Source organism: Lipophrys pholis (genome assembly GCF_963383615.2).
Source record: "Lipophrys pholis genome assembly, chromosome: 1".
Lineage (NCBI taxonomy): Eukaryota > Metazoa > Chordata > Actinopteri > Blenniiformes > Blenniidae > Lipophrys > Lipophrys pholis.
The window spans coordinates 55,139,365-55,158,978 of NC_137635.1; the positions used below are offsets into that span (position 1 = coordinate 55,139,365).

A 19,614-nucleotide genomic window follows, 5' to 3' on the forward strand; every position below is an offset into this window, starting at 1 on the left:
TACAGCTGACTAGTGTCAGGGAGCTGGAGTTTGGGTCAAATCGGTGAAGAGATTTCCCCAGGGGGATTACTACAGTAAGATAAATGAAACTACTTCTGGCAATAATACAGAGAAAAGGACAATAAAAATCTAAAAGACATTGACTTGCTGCATCGTCTTACGATGCCGGCCTCGGTGTTGACGTTTCCTTTCAGGTAGAGGGCACTTAAGACAAATATCTTGTCGCAGACAGCGCCAAGTAACGCCGATGAAATTTTAATGTGGCCATAAATAAAACATCAAAAGACAAATAGCTCTTAAGCGGTCACTTAATGTCTCAGGAAAATAAATGAAGCTCCCCGTGGATGAGCGCAGCTCTGAAAGAGGTGATCTGAGGGAAATAAAGACATTAATGCCTGAATCACATCAGGGCAGCTTCACCTCTCAGGGACTGGACCAGGCCACTTCCTCTCCAACATCCACAATCTGGTTCATATGTGAGCGGAAAACACCTTTAAAACCTGAAAACCTCCGAACAGAGGATACTTCAGCTGCTTCGTAAAGTAAGAAGTTGACACTCTAAAGTAAGTAAGTGTGTGTGTGTGTGTGCGCGTGTGTGTGTCTAAATAAATCAATCTAAATGTGTTTGATAATTTCTACATTAAAATGTATTTAGTTTTGCAATATTTAAGCAATAAGTGTGACAACAAATGCGGTTAAATGAGCTTTTAATTCCGTGTGTGTGTGTGTGTGTGTGTGTGTGTGTGTGTGTGTGTGTGTGTGTGTGTGTGTGTGTGTGTGTGTGTGTGTGTGTGTGTGTGTGTGTGTGTGTGTGTGTGTGTGTGTGTGTGTGTGTGTGTGTGTGTGTGTGTGTGTGTGTGTGTGTGTGTGTGTGTGTGTGTGTGTGTGTGTGTGTGTGTGTGTGTGTGTGTGTGTGTGTGTGTGTGTGTGTGTGTGTGTGTGTGTGTGTGTGTGTGTGTGTGTGTGTGTGTGTGTGTGTGTGTGTGTGTGTGTGTGTGTGTGTGTGTGTGTGTGTGTGTGTGTGTGTGTGTGTGTGTGTGTGTGTGTGTGTGTGTGTGTGTGTGTGTGTGTGTGTGTGTGTGTGTGTGTGTGTGTGTGTGTGTGTGTGTGTGTGTGTGTGTGTGTGTGTGTGTGTGTGTGTGTGTGTGTGTGTGTGTGTGTGTGTGTGTGTGTGTGTGTGTGTGTGTGTGTGTGTGTGTGTGTGTGTGTGTGTGTGTGTGTGTGTGTGTGTGTGTGTGTGTGTGTGTGTGTGTGTGTGTGTGTGTGTGTGTGTGTGTGTGTGTGTGTGTGTGTGTGTGTGTGTGTGTGTGTGTGTGTGTGTGTGTGTGTGTGTGTGTGTGTGTGTGTGTGTGTGTGTGTGTGTGTGTGTGTGTGTGTGTGTGTGTGTGTGTGTGTGTGTGTGTGTCCAACTCACCTGTGTGCCCGGGCTCAGGGTATTCTGTGTAGGCCGGCTCGGAGCACTCCAAGGCGACGGGGGCCGCGGGGGCCGGCTCGGCCAGCATCACTGGTGTCGGTGGAGGCTCATCTGGGTCGGTTAGGAGCGGCTCCTTGTAAGCTTTGTCTTCACTGGCGTCGCAGCCTGTGGCCAACGACAAGGGGGACATTATGAGTAATGACGGGCGGTGAGACGGCCAAACTCATATTCAAGCATTAAGCGGAGGATTTGTGACGGCCTGTTGATATGCCAAAGACTTCAAGTGAAAACATTCTTCATTTAACAGACATTGTTTTCAGTGAACGTGAAACTTTTCTCAATGAAAACACAAAAAATTATACGTTTTCACTCAGAACGTCGATAAACTTGGTGCGACGTCTCTGCGTTCTGGTGAAACAAATATAAAGTGACACTTTGAGGTATTTAGGTTCATGTGAAGCTTCATCACTTCCTCCTTTTCTTTGTACAAAACCTACAAATGAACCAGCGGTTGTCAAACTCGGAGGCGACTGGTGGTGTGAATGTGAGCGTGTGTGTCCCGTGATGACTGGTGATCTGTTAAGTGTGTAACCTGCCTCCATCCACCAACACAATACCACCGTCTGCAGACACAAGTTAGATAAAGCAGTACACAATCAGGACCAATAGAGCAGCGGAAATCCAAACCACACGGTGTTAAGATGAAGATGCAGGTAGTATCTGTCTCAAAGGACTTTAATTGACGCCATGGTGCTCAGCAACGACTGCTGGCTTCGTCACCGGTAGAGCTTTTATCACCAAATCCCAATTAAAGTCAGGAGGTGCAGTTAAACTGACGGCGAGTGGCTGGAGAGACCGAAACAAGCAATGCAGTGGGAAAGAAGACCACTTTATGAATGGTCCACTGGGGGAAGTTGTCTAGTTTTTCCTAAATGTCTCTGTGGATGTGGGAGATGAAACGGGGCACAGGGTCGATCGGGACACCACCCTGGATTAATCCCTGATTTCCGTTGCACCACCATGTCTGCGTTGCCTCGTGCTGCCGAAACTCGGCTGGCCACATTTAAGTGAGTGATTACACTCATTTGGGATGAAGGAAGGACGGCTGTGGACAGAATATTCATAGCTCAGACTAAATTGAGTATGAATGATTAAAGACGCGCCTCAGCGTGACGACAAGAACGTCTTGAGAGTCGACTGCCACTGCGCCGTTAGTCACAGACGGTGTTTACCATCCATCCAACTGCTTTTCCCTTCGATACCAGCATGGAGAGCAAACACACCTGAAACCGCCTCTCCAGGAGGACGTCCAGACCAAACCAAAGAAACCAGATTATCCCCAAAATGACTTCCACTTGAGGGTCAATCACATAATATTACTGCTGTTCTACAAATCTTGGACTGATTTAAGGCTAAAATCCATCCGAGATTCTCCTGTGATGTTCTGATCCATCAGGCTTTCTGTTCCCGGGTCGGAATCAAACATGCAGAAGCTACTTTTGGTTTTTATGCACCGAATATTTGACAGTATCTGAAAACTGCAGGATGGATCTGACTGTGAGTTTATTTGAAACCAGACTCACGAGATTCATTTTATGTTAAACTGTTGTACTTCCATGGGATCTGTTCCTGGCTAAAAACAGGGAAATATCAAAGCAATTAAACAAAACTGCTGACGTCATTGTTTTTATCCACCTCTCTCTTTGGCCGCTGTACATGTTTGTTAATGCTAAGCACTTTCTCTTGTTGCTGAAATGTTTTTTACAAATAAAGCTGCCTCGTCTTGTCCCTTCAGTCAAAAATAACAGTAAAGGAGTTTATCTGTGGGACTGTAGCAGCATTCTGTTGTCACACAGTGACATTTAGTGGTCACACATGATATGTAGTCGTACGTTTTGATACACAAGTCACATGACCAGCCAAATGGCTAAAAGGTTTGGTGGGTGCTCCCTGTGGGCCGAGCCCGGTCGGCGATCACAGGAGGCGATCGGAGATGTAGCTGCAGTCCGACTCCTTTAAAAAAACTGGAACGCCACTAAACCCCACAGCTTCAACCGAGTCTCCAGCAACTCAACATGATCACCGGATCTGTGGTCTAACTAACACCACTAAACAAGGGAAGCTCTAACTTTCACTACCAGACAAAACGAGGTGCCCCTTAAAGTATTACAATACCAGGGAAAAGTCAATTTCTCACAGAATAAGTCTTTTAATTCCATAGAAATTCATTTGTTTCAAGCTTCTTTCTTTGATTCTCTCTTGTGTGTGTGTGTGTGTGTGTGTGTGTGTGTGTGTGTGTGTGTGTGTGTGTGTGTGTGTGTGTGTGTGTGTGTGTGTGTGTGTGTGTGTGTATTTTTATCAAGACTGCTGATTTGATATCCCCCCCATGTGGCTGTGATTGATATTTAAAAATCTACACAATTTTAAGTGGATACCTGCTGTAATTTGTTCATAGATTTTCTTCAAATAAAATTTTGGCAGAGCATAAATGAGAATAGTTGTCAACTCTATCTTCTCAACCTGGTGGAATACAGGATGTCTAATGATAAATCTGAATCATAACAAAACTGTGTCAGTTATTAATCATATCCGAATAAAACAAACTAACTCCTCTCTCTGCAGGAATAGAAATGTCTTACTAATGAATTCGTGTGTGTTTGACATCATTGTGCAGACAGTCATTTACAGCCTGTGTGACTCTTGCGGGCAGCTGGCTGACCTTCGGGGCCGGGGTCGGCCGTACTATCGCAGCCTTCCTTCCATGGCTGCAGGGCAGCAGTGGTGGGGTCAGCAGTCCCACTGGGGTCCAGGCTAAACATGTGGTTGGCCCATGCTTTCGCATTGGGGTTGAGGTCTGAAACCTTGGCGGATTCCTGTGAACAAAAGATAACGTCGGTCAGAAACGCACATCACCGACAACAAAAGTGACACATGACAGTTGATCCTTTGTCCTCTTGTAATAGCAGGATGACGGGCCACCACAAAACATTATCATTTCTTTATGGGAGTAATTAAAGACTAAAGATTAAAGGTTGTGAAAGTCATCTGAGAGCAGCGGCAATGAACTTCAGACATGTTAAATCTGCAGGTCGTTATCAAAGGTAACTGCTCCAAATCAGCAACTGCTAACAACACATGGAGCAACAGGACAGCCCAACGAGCAACAGGACAACACAACGAGCAACAGGAAAACACAACGGGCAAGAGGACAGCCCAATGAGCAACAGGACAGCCCAACGAGCAACAGGACAACACAACGGGCAAGAGGACAGCCCAACGAGCAACAGGACAGCCCAACGAGCAACAGGACAACACAACGGGCAACAGGACAACACAACAACGAGCAACAGGACAACACAACAACGGGCAACAGGACAACACAACAACGAGCAACAGGACAACACAACGGGCAACAGGACAGCCCAACGAGCAACAGAACAACACAACGGGCAACAGAACAACACAACGAGCAACAGGACAACACAACGAGCAACAGGACAACACAACAACGAGCAACAGAACAACACAACGGGCAACAGGACAACACAACGGGCAACAGGACAGCCCAACGAGCAACAGAACAACACAACGGGCAACAGGACAACACAACGAGCAACAGGACAACACAACAACGAGCAACAGGACAGCACAACGGGATACAGAACAACACAACGGGCAACAGAACAACACAACGGGCAACAGGACAACACAACGAGCAACAGGACAACACAACGGGCAACAGGACAACGAGCAACAGGACAGCACAACGGGCAACAGGACAACACAACGGGCAACAGGACAACACAACGAGCAACAGGACAACACAACGAGCAACAGGACAACACAACGGGCAACAGGACAACACAACAACGAGCAACAGGACAACACAACGGGCAACAGGACAACACAACAACGAGCAACAGGACAACACAACGAGCAACAGGACAACACAACAACGAGCAACAGGACAACACAACAACGAGCAACAGGACAACACAACAACGAGCAACAGGACAACACAACGAGCAACAGGACAACACAACGAGCAACAGGAGAGCACAACGGGCAACAGGACAACGAGCAACAGAACAACGAGCAACAGGACAACAGACAGAGCTAACGCAACAAGAGACCGATTTAAGCTCAGTGATGAAGAAAGAAAAAAAAGGAGAGCGGGATGGAGAGGAAGGAAAAAAGGAAGTAGGTCAATGGATTGATGAATGGATGATACTTTTTTGATCCCAAAAGACATTCAGGATCTCAAACAATACAAATATATGATTTACTAAAGACACTTGAAGTAAATAGAACTGTGAACAATCCTTAAAGAGTCTGGTATTAAAACCAATAAAATGAGTCAGCCAAAGGTGATTTTTAAGTGTTTTCTTCTGTGTACAAAACCTTTTAACACATATTTGCTGGAAAGTCTTCAGATTGGTGAAAACAGATTGGGTCCAATCAAAGAAAGAACCGGAAAACACACGAATATCTGGAAATTGAACCGTTTGTGTTCACATGGTCCGCACATTTCCTACGATTCAAAAGCATCATAATAAAAGCTTTACCATGATTAGATGCCAGAGTTATCCCTACAGAGGAAAAGTGTTCAAACCAAAGCGGAGAAATTAAATGATTTAAACACCTTCTGTGCTCAGCAAAAGATTAATTACAAGGAAAAAAACTGTTTTATTCATGCTTTATTTTATGCACACACAGCCGGCGTCAAGCACAAAATAATAACAGTGTGTATTACAGAGTCCAACCAAGCGTCCAAGCTGAAGTTTTCAACCAGTAAAGAATTGTCTCTACTTCCTCCGACTCTGGTAACTTGAGTAACAGCGACCCGTCAGTTCCACCCATCTGTCCTTCGAGGTGCTGAAGAGGTCGTACTCACAGAGTCCAGGCAGCAGTTGAGCATGCACGTCTCGCAGGCCAACAGGCTGTAACCCAGAGCCGTGGTCAACGCCAGCGCTTCGTTCAGCTCCTGAGGCACGGTGGGCCAGGAGCCCCCCGTCCAATCCTGCATCCAATCCATGACCAGCGCCGCCCTACGTGTCTGTACGGGCGGGCGGGAGACTTCCAACCAACATGGTGTGCCTCCAGCACTGCCTCAGGCTGCTGCCACCGTCACGCCGCCTCTTTACGATCGAGCTGCTGGGCTGATTCAACAGATCTGATGGCGGCGCCGAGCAGCCCCCCCCCCCCGGTGGGCCGGGCTGACGTCGCAGCAGCTCACTGGCTGCCTCTCTCCTGCTTCGCGTTGCTTGAAGCGTTTCGTTTGGTCACTGTTGCACTGAGTCATTCTCTGGCGAGGAGCGGCACACCTGAGCTCCGAACCAGGAACCGGGGCGGCTCCAGAGACTGAATAACCCAGAGGCTCCGCTTAAATTAAGTCTGTCCTCTAGAGGCCTGGTTGTAATAGATTACTCTACTAACGAGCAGCCGTGGCCCAGTGAGAGGCTGGAAGACACATTAAAGGAGCGAGAGGCAAAAGGAGAGATAAGCCTGGACAGATCTGAGATGAGCTGTGAAAGGCTTTGCTCCTGGCTCATATTTCACCGGCGCTGCAATCCTGGATCATTCAGGAAGCGTCTGGCCAGACGGATGCCCCCCGCCCCACACTCATTTAGATACCCACCCCCGTCAGACCGGCTGCCATGGAAACACCCAGACCACAACCATGTGATGTCAGCAGCCATCGTTGACCTTTCAAAATGTTTAAATGTTCCCTTCCTTAACGGAGGAGGAAAAGGTTAGCGGCTGCCCTGATTGAAGGTGTATTTTGGGGGGGGGGGGGGGGTCATGGTGTTCTGCGACAGCAACAAGTCACTGTTGTCGGGGGGGGTTATTACACTGCTTGTCTGATGGAGGGGATTCTGCAACGTCAGACTGAAAGAAAGATCCAGAAGATGAGCCAGAGTCTCTCAGAAGAGAAAGAAGAACTGCTGAATTCAGTTCCTCTGTCGGTCTGCAGACCCGCAGCTGAAGCAGCTGAAGCAGCTTCCTGACGGCTGCTTTCACTACTAAAACTAACAACAGCGCCACCTCGAGGACCAACATGCCTTTTCTGTGGAAACAGGTATCACAAAACTTTTCAGTGACGGAATCACAAAAAACTTTGCATTTTCCCTTGAAACTCTGTAAACGTGGTCCAACTCCTCGGTCACGACAAACACTTCAACTAAGAAACAGCAAAAGATTTAACTTTGCCCCTGAATGTATTCTAAGAGAGGTTTGAAGATTTAATGCTGCAAAATGCTATCAGATTTTAATGCTACTGAAATAAAAAGCTCTTTATAGAATTCTGGACGTCCTCGATGAACTGGAAAGAAAGGGTTCTGAGGTTTTTAGGTTGTTTTTTTAAAAGAACTCCGTGTTGAGCTCAGTATGTGTGTGTGAAAATGAAACCAACAAATCAAAGATAAAGAAAAACAATCCAAACTCTCCCTTGGCAGACAGGAATATACCAAGCAAACAATAATACTAAAATAAATAAATCATAACTTGGTGTTTTCTCTGCTTTTTCCTTTACCAGAGCAGACACACTGAGGCGTTTTGTGGCCGATCACGTAAAATTCAATGCATTATTATAACTATGTTCATTATTCACTACTACACGTTATTCATTTACAAATGTCAGACAATATGTAGAAAATTGCGTATATGATTTATCGTCATTGATTTGTTGCCATTATGGAAATTTATATTGTAATCAACACGCACTAATGGCCCAGAAATCTCATTCTGAATGAGAAATAGACTCAAAATACGATGAAACATTCAAACTGATGTTGCTTTAAAGTGCTTTTATCAGATTATATTTTATTTGTGCGTGTGCTCTGTACCTGGCCGCTGTGACATTTTAATTTCCCACCAGGGATCAGTCAAGTAAATCTATCTTTCTATGGTTATTGCGAGGTCCAATGCTCTGCTTGTCTCCTTTCCAATATTCTTAACGAGCTGCTTGAAGCACCATCAAAAAGCTGTCTTTGGTCTTCTTATTGATTACAGCCAATATAATTCCTCAATCAAATGATGATGGAGCATCACAGTTGTTGCTTTGTGGAAATTATCCATGTAAACGAACTAAACATCTTTCTGCTGTTTGAGCCTCGTCTGATCACAACAATCAACCTTCCACAGAGAGACGGAGACAGACAGACAGAGACGGAGACAGACAGACAGAGACGGAGAGAGACGGACAGAGACGGAGAGAGGGGTGGACGCTCCTTTCTTTTCATTTAGCGTCCGTAACAGATTTGAATTTAACACTCACAACCATAAATGGGTCATGTTCAATTTATTTCTCACACATATGTGCGAGGCATATGGTGCGTCGCCCGATCTGCCGCCGACTCTCAGAGTGTCAATGTGTGAATACGGGATGAGGTGGAACACAGACATGTCGGACTGCCACGGTGCTTCTCTTACTCGAGTATAAACAAGGCTTAAGGCACTCAGATGAGAAAGAAATATGTGCAACTATTGTCTTTAGGAGCAGTGATTTTCTTCAGTGTAAATATTACTGTCACACACAATCACCTGTAATATCTTTGTACAGTGGATGAGCAGCTTGTTTTAGCTGCACGATATCAAACCGTTTATTGATGTTCTCCCATCTTACAGCAGGTTATTGTGGATCAATTAGGAAAGAATTCCTCATAATAGTATTTTATAGCTCCTGCAAACTGCACACTTCTAATGCTCCGTTTCAACGACATTTTAAGCGAAAAAGCAAAGCGTTTCAGTTTTTGTTTCAGAAAACTTAGTTACACGGAAATGGCAGGAACACTGACAACGATGTAGTTTTCATGTTGGTCCACTAGTTGGTGCTGTTGTTTGTTTTGTAGTCTGAAAGCAAAATAAAACCACCAAGTTGGATTGTTATTACTGTGACTGTCAAAATAAAACCACCAAGTTGGATTGTTATTACTGTGACTGTCAAAATAAAACCACCAAGTTGGATTGTTATTATTGAAAACGTTGCCATGTAATCCCACTCAGGATTCCGGGTATTATTCACATCTAAGCCTGCTGACATGAGCAGGAGAAGCTCTCACACACATTGTTTAGCGTCGTGAAATGAAATAAATGGAGGATCGTCTCCCTCCATCGTTGTCGAGGCGCCTTGACAACTTGAACTGAGCACGTTCAACCCAGTGAACATTATGTTGGTTTTCTGAGCACTTTTTCCACCACGACTGGTGGCTTGTAACAAGAACGCCTGAAGCACCAGTCCTGTGGAGCGTGTGTGCCTCTTCCCGCTTGCTGCCAATCTTCTTTCCAATCTTGAGTGTGTGTGTGTGTGTGTGTGTGTGTGTGTGTGTGTGTGTGTGTGTGTGTGTGTGTGTGTGTGTGTGTGTGTGTGTGTGTGTGTGTGTGTGTGTGTGTGTGTGTGTGTGTGTGTGTAAATGACAGTGGAAAAAAGAGCAGGCCTTTTCCGTTTCCTAAATTTGGAGCTCTCAGGAAGAATAACTTTTTCGTCACCTCCAGGCCATCCGCTTAGTTGTTCCGCATTCTTTCTTCTTCGAAGCAGCTGATTGGCAGCTGATTGGCAGCTGATTCGCAGCCGTCAGAGAAACAGGAGCCCCGAGCTTCGTCACGTAAAGAAAGTCAGTTTGGGTAATTGACCATTCAGATTAATTTTGCTAAATGATTAATCGCTAGTCGTACTGGGGGTGTTCATCACCAATGTCTGTCAACTAAACAAATATTTTAATTAAATAAATGATGAAAAAAGCCTGAATTTAGCCCAGTTGATAGTTAAAATTCATAGCATAGTCCTGAACTATTTTCTCTGGAATGTTTAGTGTGCAGTGACGCCGGTCTCGCTCTAATATGACCACTTTTTTCCAGTAATGAGTAATCTAACGCGTTACTATTTCTAAACAAGTAATCAGATAAAAGTTACTTATCCAAGTCACTGTGTGTTACTACTCCCCTTACTACCACCTAGGGCTGGGCAAGTTGGCCTTAAAAAAAAAAAAGAATATATGATTTTGTTTCAAGAAAAATTCAACTTTCAATTTAATTTTTCTTCTCAATGCATTTCAAAATGACTGCAGACATCAGATATATTGTCAAAATGCAACATTATTACTGTGATTGTATGCATTTTAACTGTTGAGGACAAAAAGTAAATGAGTCTCCGTCATTCAACAAATTCATGCTTTAACTCAGATTTATGCAAAAGTGCAACAGCAACTACGGAAACCCACAAGGAATGATGGAACGGCCGTCGGGGTCGTCAGAGCCTTCACACTGCTCACCACCGAACAAGACGAATGTAAATAATAATTTTTACAGATCGTACGAGCTGAATCGGCGACGACTCAACGTGACTACGCAATAATAAAACATCATGAGCCTGCGCCGTCCATTCAGGAAAAATAAAGTAACCAAACATGGACAGAAAACCACACTTGCTTTTTTGATGATTTTTCTCCAAACATAAGAAAACAGCAAGAGGAGAACATGGAGACGGTCGTTATCTGCACCTTCAATTCAGACTCTTGCTGAAACTTCCTGAAAACCTTCAACAAGTGAAGTGGAAGCAGCTTTCAAAGCGTGCCGTTATCAGAGGAAGAGGAAAGTTGAGTGTTTTGACTTAAAGGTTGTGGTAAACAGAGCCTGAGTGACAGCTCGCTGACAGGAGGCTTTAGAGGCTGTGTTTACTCGTCACAGCCGGAGTTTACCGGTGTTAGACTCCAGGTAGGACTGGTGTGATGCCCCGCCGTGGCGACCGCATTTAGCGCTCCACAAAAAAAAAAAAAAGGAAAAAGAATAAGAGAAAGCCGTGCATGTGCTGCCGTCAATCAAGCCTGCAGGCTCGTGCAGAACGCTGACAGATTCCTGATGCTGCAGGCGGCGAGTGAACCGAGGGGCGTGTCTGGACAGCACACAGGACGACCCACACGTGGGGAAAGGAAACGCACACAAGGGACAATGATCATCTTTGAATAGGAACGATTTTCTGCTCTGCACAACTGGACTAACAGCGACGCTTCTGCTCACTTCCTCTTCCTGATTGACGAGCTTTTGGCACCACCGTGGAATTTCTAACATTTTTTAATATGCCCCGGGAGTTAACGTCCTCATTACTGTTAAAGATGCATAAACACCATCCCAGCTGGAGCAGAGCTGCGGGAAGCGTTACAGGCCCTGGCGGTACGTTCCACTTGTCTGGGAACTTGGAACAAACGTTTTCACTTGAACATTCGTCGTGTGACCGGAGCCTCACTTCAGGTCACATAATCCCTGTTTGGTCCAAAATTGGCTGGATTAGCACAATGATCGCTCATAACCTTTAATTAATAACTCCAAATGTCTCCCTTTGTTTTCATGCAGGTCTCAGTACATAAACAACAATTAGGAGCAGTTTTTCAACTAATTACACTTATAGAAGTTTCACAGAACCTGAATAAATGAACTGCTTCCCTCACAAATAGGTGCAATGTCAACATTATGGGAAAAAACCAAACATTAGTTAGTCTCGTCGTCTCGTCTCCACAGAAGCGTCCCGGCTGGAGAGTGACACGGTTACAGCCCCGTCTCTGATCTCAATAAGGCAGTTTTATATTCCACATCCACTCCCAGAAATCTAATACCGCCAGAGCTTTCCCACTAATGTTGACCCATTTCTTTTATTTTTCAACCTCCACGAACAAGAGCGGTGAGTGGAACTAGATGTTGTGTTTGGTCTGCGTGATGGATGACAGCAGTGGCTGCAGTAACCCATCACCTCAGCAGGAGCTAAAGTCCCAACACTACCTTTCTATAAATACTGTCCCAGCACTGCTAACTGGCGCTTTCTCCTTTTTCATCCTGATCAAAACTATGGACTCGGGCTGCAGTAAGAAGCAAACGTCTGATTAACACCCGATGTGACCTTTCGCTGTTTCAGACACGAGTAGTCACAGACATAGGGCCATAAAACCTTATGGATCCCCCACCCCGTCAGATCTCTGAAGCTAAGAGAGGCAGGGCCTGGTCAGTACCTGGGAACACCAGGGAGCCTGAGAGAGTGAGTGGTTGGTGGTGGTCAGAGGGGTCGATTGTGCAGATTCGCAGCCTCTCTTCCGTCAGCCTGCTCCAGAGCAGCTGTGGCTACAGACGTAGTTTACCACCATCCAATATGGAGGGAATGAATAATGCAATGAGGAGGAGACGGATTAGTGTTGGAGACACTCCACATGCTGCACATTGTCTGGCAGCAGAGACCTGCTGGGGGGGTTGAACAAAACTGAACTCAACTTATGTGTCGGCCCTCAATAGCAGTGCTAATTTTGATGTGGCCCTCTGGGAGATTGAAGCTGTAAAAGTGTTTTGCGTGTTGAGACGTCATGATGAGCTTTTAGCGCTGCTCAGCCACGACAGAGAACAAAAAGTCACATCCACATCGACTAGGCTGCTGGAAGCTCATAAAAGAAAGGAATAAAAACAAACAGGTCATCAGTGTCGAGTTACAAAATTTGCTCCTCCTCTGATGCACATTAAACATAATCATGTGGAAATTCAGGTCCAGTCACTGCTGTGGATTTAAAAGTTAGTCCAAACTAGAGTTGGGTAGTATCCACAAGTTGACAGCTTTGAACCTTCCTCATATGTTCCCGGTATACGGTATTACGGTCATTAAATTTAGGTCCACAATGTTTCTTTATTCAAACATCAGTCTCTCATTTAAACATTATAACTCATTACGTTATAAAGTGAGGCTTTTCTACGTATAACAATAAATAGTATTTGTTATGTCATTATGTGAGGTGTCCATCGCAAAAGATAATACAACTTTAGTTTGTGAAGAGATGAGAAGGAGCCCTTGCTTCTCTCCTCTTACATAACAAAGTGTGTGAATTTACCTGATATGAAACCTCCAGAGCCAAATATTATAGCAGTAGTTTCTCGAGCTGAGACGAGAAAAACGCATGTCCATGTAGTTGTATGAAGGGGAAACGCTGCTCCATTCAGGAGACTCTGGCTTTCCAGCTATTTGTCTGGAACGAATTGATGTCAGCTCAACGTTAAGACTCCACTCTTGGTCTAAATTCAGCTTTTTGTCCACGTCCCTCTCCTGCTTTGAAAATATTAGGACGTAGTCCGAGGACACGGTTTCTGCCTTTGGTCCGTGAAGCACGTCTCTGAGCAGAGCATCTAGATTGTCTGCTGTATGGCTTTTTCTAACTTTATTCTGTTAATCTGGAATGGCTGTTTTGGAAAGTATTTCCGTCCAGGCAGCTCGTACTGGACATCGAGAGTGTCTGTCGAGACCAACCGACTGTGTGCATGGCTTCACGTCGCGTCTTGACTTGTGTTTCAGTTTCATTGCTGAGCGGTCATGTGACGATGTCGCATCCAAAAACTTTATTAACTGTCGTATCATAAAACAGTTCACTTTTTATTTATAATTTTTTTTTTGTTTTATTTTCTTTGACAGTAATGAAACTGATACCGTTGCTATTTTTAGATACCGTGGGATTCCTTATTGCCGTCCAGCCCCAGCCCAAGCTGAGACGTCATGGTTTACACTCCCTCCATTCATCGAGACGTCACAATCTGCCCCCGTCAAGTTCACACATCCTCACACTTGTTCATCCATCCTGCTCATGAGGCGTCAACTGTGAGGTCAGAACGCCGCTTTGTTTCACCTTGTTAGCCACACTCATACTACTTCACATCATTTATCCAGGGAGTGTGATCACCAGGATGACGTCTGAAAGTTTTCAGGAAGTTAAAGGGACACGTTAGTTCTGTATAGTTAGTGCTCTTTGTTCTTTTTTGTTTCCATAGTGGAATCATTTTCACTGATTGATATCCACAGAGTCGTCACAATATGTACTTTGTCGTGGACGTGTTGCGAGACAATATCATAAATATGTATTTAGTCATCGCCTCAGCCACACAGTTTCAGTTAGTCACCGGACAGTTACAGTGGTTCTAATGTTCTGGCTGATCTGTGTTATTTAGCCACATTAGGTCAGAAGAGTCTCAGTGTGTTTATCCAGGAGTTGTTGAAGCTGAGCTCTTCTCTTGCAGCTCCACAGGATCACCGGCTACATGCTGCACACTTAACATGCAAAACTTAAACAAAATCACATCTTTGAATATGATAAATACGAGGACAGCCACCGCAGGCGGCGCCACGCCACATCATCCAGATTACTGCCGATATAGTCTGAGGGTTAGAGCCGCAAAATACCTGGTATAATATCCAAACCCCCAAACTGGGTAACTGTATGTGAATGTTGTGGAACTCAAAAGAACCGACAAAGAAACCCATTAGAATCTACTCAGACATCAACATCAAACAGTGTCACTCCAGAAGAAGCTCTATTCTACAGGAATGAGTCATAGGAGAGATAAAAGAAGTGAAAGATTAATGTGTGAGACTCACCAAATGAGAGTTTTCTTTTGCCGCTTGCACTTGCTGCACCTGTGGTTCAGCTACAACTTTCGTGTCCTGGTCAGAAGTCATGAGCTGTCTGCTTCTTGGCTCCTCAGGGAGAAGTCTCTGTGTCACCAAGGAAGCTGAGGAGGAGGAGGAGGAGGAAGAGGGCACAAACAAATCAGATTCATGTTGTTCACCATGGTGGTGGCACAGTAACAGCTGTGCTGAGATGAGCTTGGCGGGGGGGCGGCGTCAGAGAGTTACTTCATCAAAAAGTGAGACGCAGGAGACGACTTCAACACAATAACTCAACCTCAAACCAAACTCATCTTTGTTTTAGTGCTAGTCAGTACATGATGAGAAATCCCACATTTCAATCGGACATCTCTTCGCAAAACCTGAACGAGGTCACTTTCAGGAAAGTTTTCTTCTTTGAGTACCTTTATATTTAATAAGTAAGTGCTTTTGTCCGCGACTAACGCCTGATAACAGATCTGAAAATATCTGGCACTTGAGGTTAACGTTGACAAAAGCCTGTGGTTTCTCAGGCACATGATTTCTGCAGCCTTCAACACATTTTCACAAATTAACACTCTTATTACAGCTGTGATGCAAACATGTCTTCACCAGGAAAAAAAAAGAAAACGTCTCTTAATAGAACACTTAACATCTATTCAGATTTTGGGGCCACATGTTTGACACATCTGCTCTAAAGTTATTCTGCATGATAATAGAAAATATGTAATAATGTTGTGGACCTGTGACGGACTACAAGACGCTTGTTTATAAGACGTTTAAGTGTCTGTGTGTTGGATTATACCTGTGAGCAACAGACAGATTCTTTCTTTTAACGGAAAGTTATGGTAACGTGTCACATCAACGCCGCTGAGACGCAAAACCTCTGCGTTGCCGGACGAGCTCCTCCAAAAACTACATATCGAAGTGACGCAGATTGCACGACAACATCATTTCACGTAAACTGCATTTCCGGTTTGTTCCGTACTACACAAGAAACAGAACTCAGTTCGTTAGTATTTATAACAAATCATATGGAAATTAAATCCCAAAAGCTTCCATCACTGTCCGAGGGTTCCACGACACACCGCTCAGACTGGAAAGTAAACACACCAAAGGCTTTTTGCAGTTTCACAACAGATCCTTCAGAATCTTGCCACCTTCTAGTATTATGGCGGTGAATCATTTCACTCCACTTACAAAAACATCCACGACGGCACAGAAGCAACAGGCTGCCACATCAGTCACATCAACGGAGAAGCACGCACTCGGGGTTTATCCACATGCTGCCGCTCTTCAGGAAAGGGAAAGCGGCTTTCCTGAGAGGTGCAGTGCTGCGAACGTTATCAAAACACTGCCAACAGAAACTTTTCTGAAAGTCAAATCCAAAAACAATGCCGTTTCCAGCTGATCGTTGTCGTGTTAATAGATCCATGACGGCAGGCCTGCCACCAATTCAAAATATTAAGAGTAATATACAGTGGAGGAAATAATTATTTGATCCCCCACTCATTTTGTTAGTTTGCTCACTGTCAAAGAGAAAATTCAGAAAACCACATTTTATAAAAGATAGAAATTGATTTGCATTTCATTAAGTGAAATAATTATTTGATCCCCTGGCAACCATTAACTATTCTGGCTCCCACAGACTGGTTAAATACTCCCACTCCTTAGACACACCGAAAAAAACTTGTTACCTGCAGCAAACACACCTGTGTCAATCAGTCACCTGTATAAAAGACACCTGTCCATGCAATCAATCAGACTCCAACCTCTCCACCATGGGAAAGACCAAGGAGCTCTCTAAGGACATCAGGGACAAGATTGTAGACCTGCACAAGGCTGGATCGGGCTACAAGACTATCGGCAAGAAGCTGGGTGAGAAGGAGACAAGTGTTGGTGCAATCATTTGAAAATGGAAGAAATACAAAATGACCACCAATCGACCTCGTTCTGGGGCTCCATGTAACATCTCATCTCGGGGGGGTATCACTGATCATGAGGAAGATGAGAAATCAGCCAAAAACTACACGGGAGGAGCATGCTAATGATCTCAAGGCAGCTGGGACCACAGTCACCAAGAAAACCATTGGTAACAAACTACGCCGCAATTAAAATCCTGCAGCGCCCGCAAGGTCCCCCGGCTCAAGAAGGCACAGGTACAGGCCCGTCTGAAGTTTACCAATGGTCACCTGAATGATTCAGAGAAGTCTTGGGAGAAAGTGCTGTGGTCAGATGAAACCAAAATCGAGTTTCTTGGCATCAACTGACTCGCCGTGTTTGGAGGAAGAAAAATACTGAGTATGACCCCAAGAACACCGTCCCCACCGTCAAGCATGGAGGTGGAAACATCATGCTTTGGGGGTGTCTCTCTGCTCGGGGGGACAGGACGACTTCACCGCATTGATGGAAAGATGGACGGGGCCATGTACCGTGAAATCCTGAGTGACAACCTTCTTCCCCCTGCCAGGGCGCTGAAAATGGGTCTTCCAGCACGACAATGACCTAAAACACACGGCCAAGGCAGCGAAGGAGTGGCTCAAGAAGAAGCATGTTAAGGTAATGGAGTGGCCGAGCCGGTGTCTGGACCTTAATCCCACAGAAAACCTGTGGAGGGAGCTGAAGCTTCAAGTTGCAAAGCGACGGCCTCAAAACCTCAAGGATTTGGAGATGATTTGCAGAGAAGAGTGGATCAAGATTCCTCTTGATATGGTACGATAAGTACCTCAAACCTGGTAATCAACTACAAGAAACCTCTGGCCTCTGTGCTGGCCAACAAGGGTTTTGCCACCAAGTACTAAGCCATGTTTTACCAGAGGATCAAATACTTTTTTCACTTGATAAAATGCAGATCAATTTATATCTTTTATATAATGTGGTTTTCTGAATTTTCTGTCTCTCATTGTTAAAAGGAACTTACCTTTAAAATTATACACTGTTCACTTCTATGTCAGTGAGCAAACTAACAACATTAGTGAGGGATCAAATAATTACTTCCTCCACTGTATTTCCTTTTCTCAATTCATTTTGGAAATAAAAAATGTGATAGATCTATAGAATTAATACCACTTGTGTGGATTCTGCAGATTGAATTCCTCAGCATCTTGGAAAGAAAATTCCTCCTCTCCACTTTAGTATTTTAACGCATCAGAATGTGCCAGAGAATTACTAACTAATCAGAGGCCGCCTCTCAAAAGGTAGAGACCACATGGTAGCAATTGACCAATAACGTTGGTCTTTACTGGACGTGATACAAAACCAAAAGTCAGTTGCAAGTTGTGAAGTCAAGCCGATAATTTGCTATATTTCGGTGAAAAAAGGTGAATTTAGGCAAAATTGGATGGTTACAAGTAGTGACGGTCATTATACACATATTTTAGAGGCTTTGTGCCTCTAGTAGCGTCTAATAGTGTGTCCACTATTTCTTCGGTCGTCTTTTACAGAAATTGATCGTCCAAATGACGGCTGGACGGCTCACTGCCTAAAACCATGTTACCGTAGGCCATCGTTATCAAAACGTTCCCGATCAGTTAATAGATTGATAAAACACCAACAGAATAACATTTCTGCAGAAGACTTTAATCCCGAGTTTGAACATTTGGAATTAATGCTTCATTAAAGATGTTCCCACCAAAAACAACATCAGATTCTTTTCTAAAATAACGCAGTTGAAACAGATGATGAAAACAACTAAACAAAGAGCGCCTTCAGCTGTCGGCTTGTCGCTCTGACTCGACCTGTGAGCAAAGGGACAGGAGCCCAGAGGCTCCATATCCACATTTGGTTTGACAGACACAGATCAGCGAAGGACTCCAACAGACAGCACAAAGTTAGAACTCAACTTTCTAGAGCTTTTCTCATCATGATGCATCAGAAACATGTTCGTCTTCCTTCTTTCCTTCTACCTCAGGCAGTTGCAGATGGCGCTGAAGATTGTCAAAGAGGTGCAAAGTAAAGTATTTTGTAATCAGACTACACAGAAAACAGGCAAAATATTTACCATCTCTTTCAAATACTTCAAAACAAAGCTTTTTGTACATTTTAATGCCAATTTTGGACATTTTAACTGCCAGAACATGAAGGATAAGGAGATTTTTGCATTATGACCCAAACAGACTTCATTGAAGCTGCGTTGCTTTTCCCAAACCCGGGGTAATAGAGCTCTATAGTGCAACTGTGGTAATAGAGCTCTATAGTTCAACTGTGGTAATATAGCTCTATAGTTCAACTGTGGGTTTAAAAAAACAAAAAAAAACATACTGACACGCTTGTAAAGCTAAAAGTATTCCAAATGCTTGTATTTGAGGTTGGATAAAATACTCGGCGAACTGCTGATAGGATAAAACATTCAGACCCCAAAATGCCTCTCTGAGCTAATGAAGGCCACTTTTCACTATTTTCTGAGTATTTGTTCATTAAGTGATTAATCAAGAAACTAATCAGCAGCATGAGGAGGAAGCCAGCAACGAGCCTCTGTAGATTTTTGACAAATTGCATTTAAATCTTAATGAGTCAGTGACACCACTTTCTAGTCGACAGCTGCTGCTAGCGATGCTGGCTAACAAGGCTAATTCAATATTGTTTACCTGGAGACTGCGATCGGACGAGACACCAAGAAACCCTCCAGATCTGCTCACGGCTCACTTATTGAAGGCAATGAAATACAGTGGACCAGGATAGCCCTTGACGCATTTAGCTTTTTTCATATCAGGACCTTCTCTGTTGTCCCGTCAGTGGACATAATGTTATGGTTGATTCTAGACACAATAACCCTGTAGAAGCCAAAGGAAAGTCGATTCTG

The 19,614-nt window shown here is 44.3% G+C and overlaps 1 protein-coding gene across 2 annotated transcripts in view; it reads right to left on the minus strand.

Moving 5' to 3' along the window:
• The window catches only part of larp4b (La ribonucleoprotein 4B), a 38,178-nt gene that overhangs the window by 14,069 nt on the left and 4,495 nt on the right, over positions 1–19,614 (minus strand). For both annotated transcript variants that reach the window (XM_080488460.1, XM_080488459.1), the window contains exons 2-4: positions 14,805–14,938; positions 4,134–4,287; positions 1,415–1,579 (exon numbers count right to left, since the gene is read on the minus strand). In XM_080488460.1, coding sequence (XP_080344586.1) covers positions 1,415–1,579; positions 4,134–4,287; positions 14,805–14,885 — 400 coding nt within the window. In that variant the 5' untranslated portion in view covers positions 14,886–14,938. The remainder of the gene's footprint in view (positions 1–1,414; positions 1,580–4,133; positions 4,288–14,804; positions 14,939–19,614) is intronic.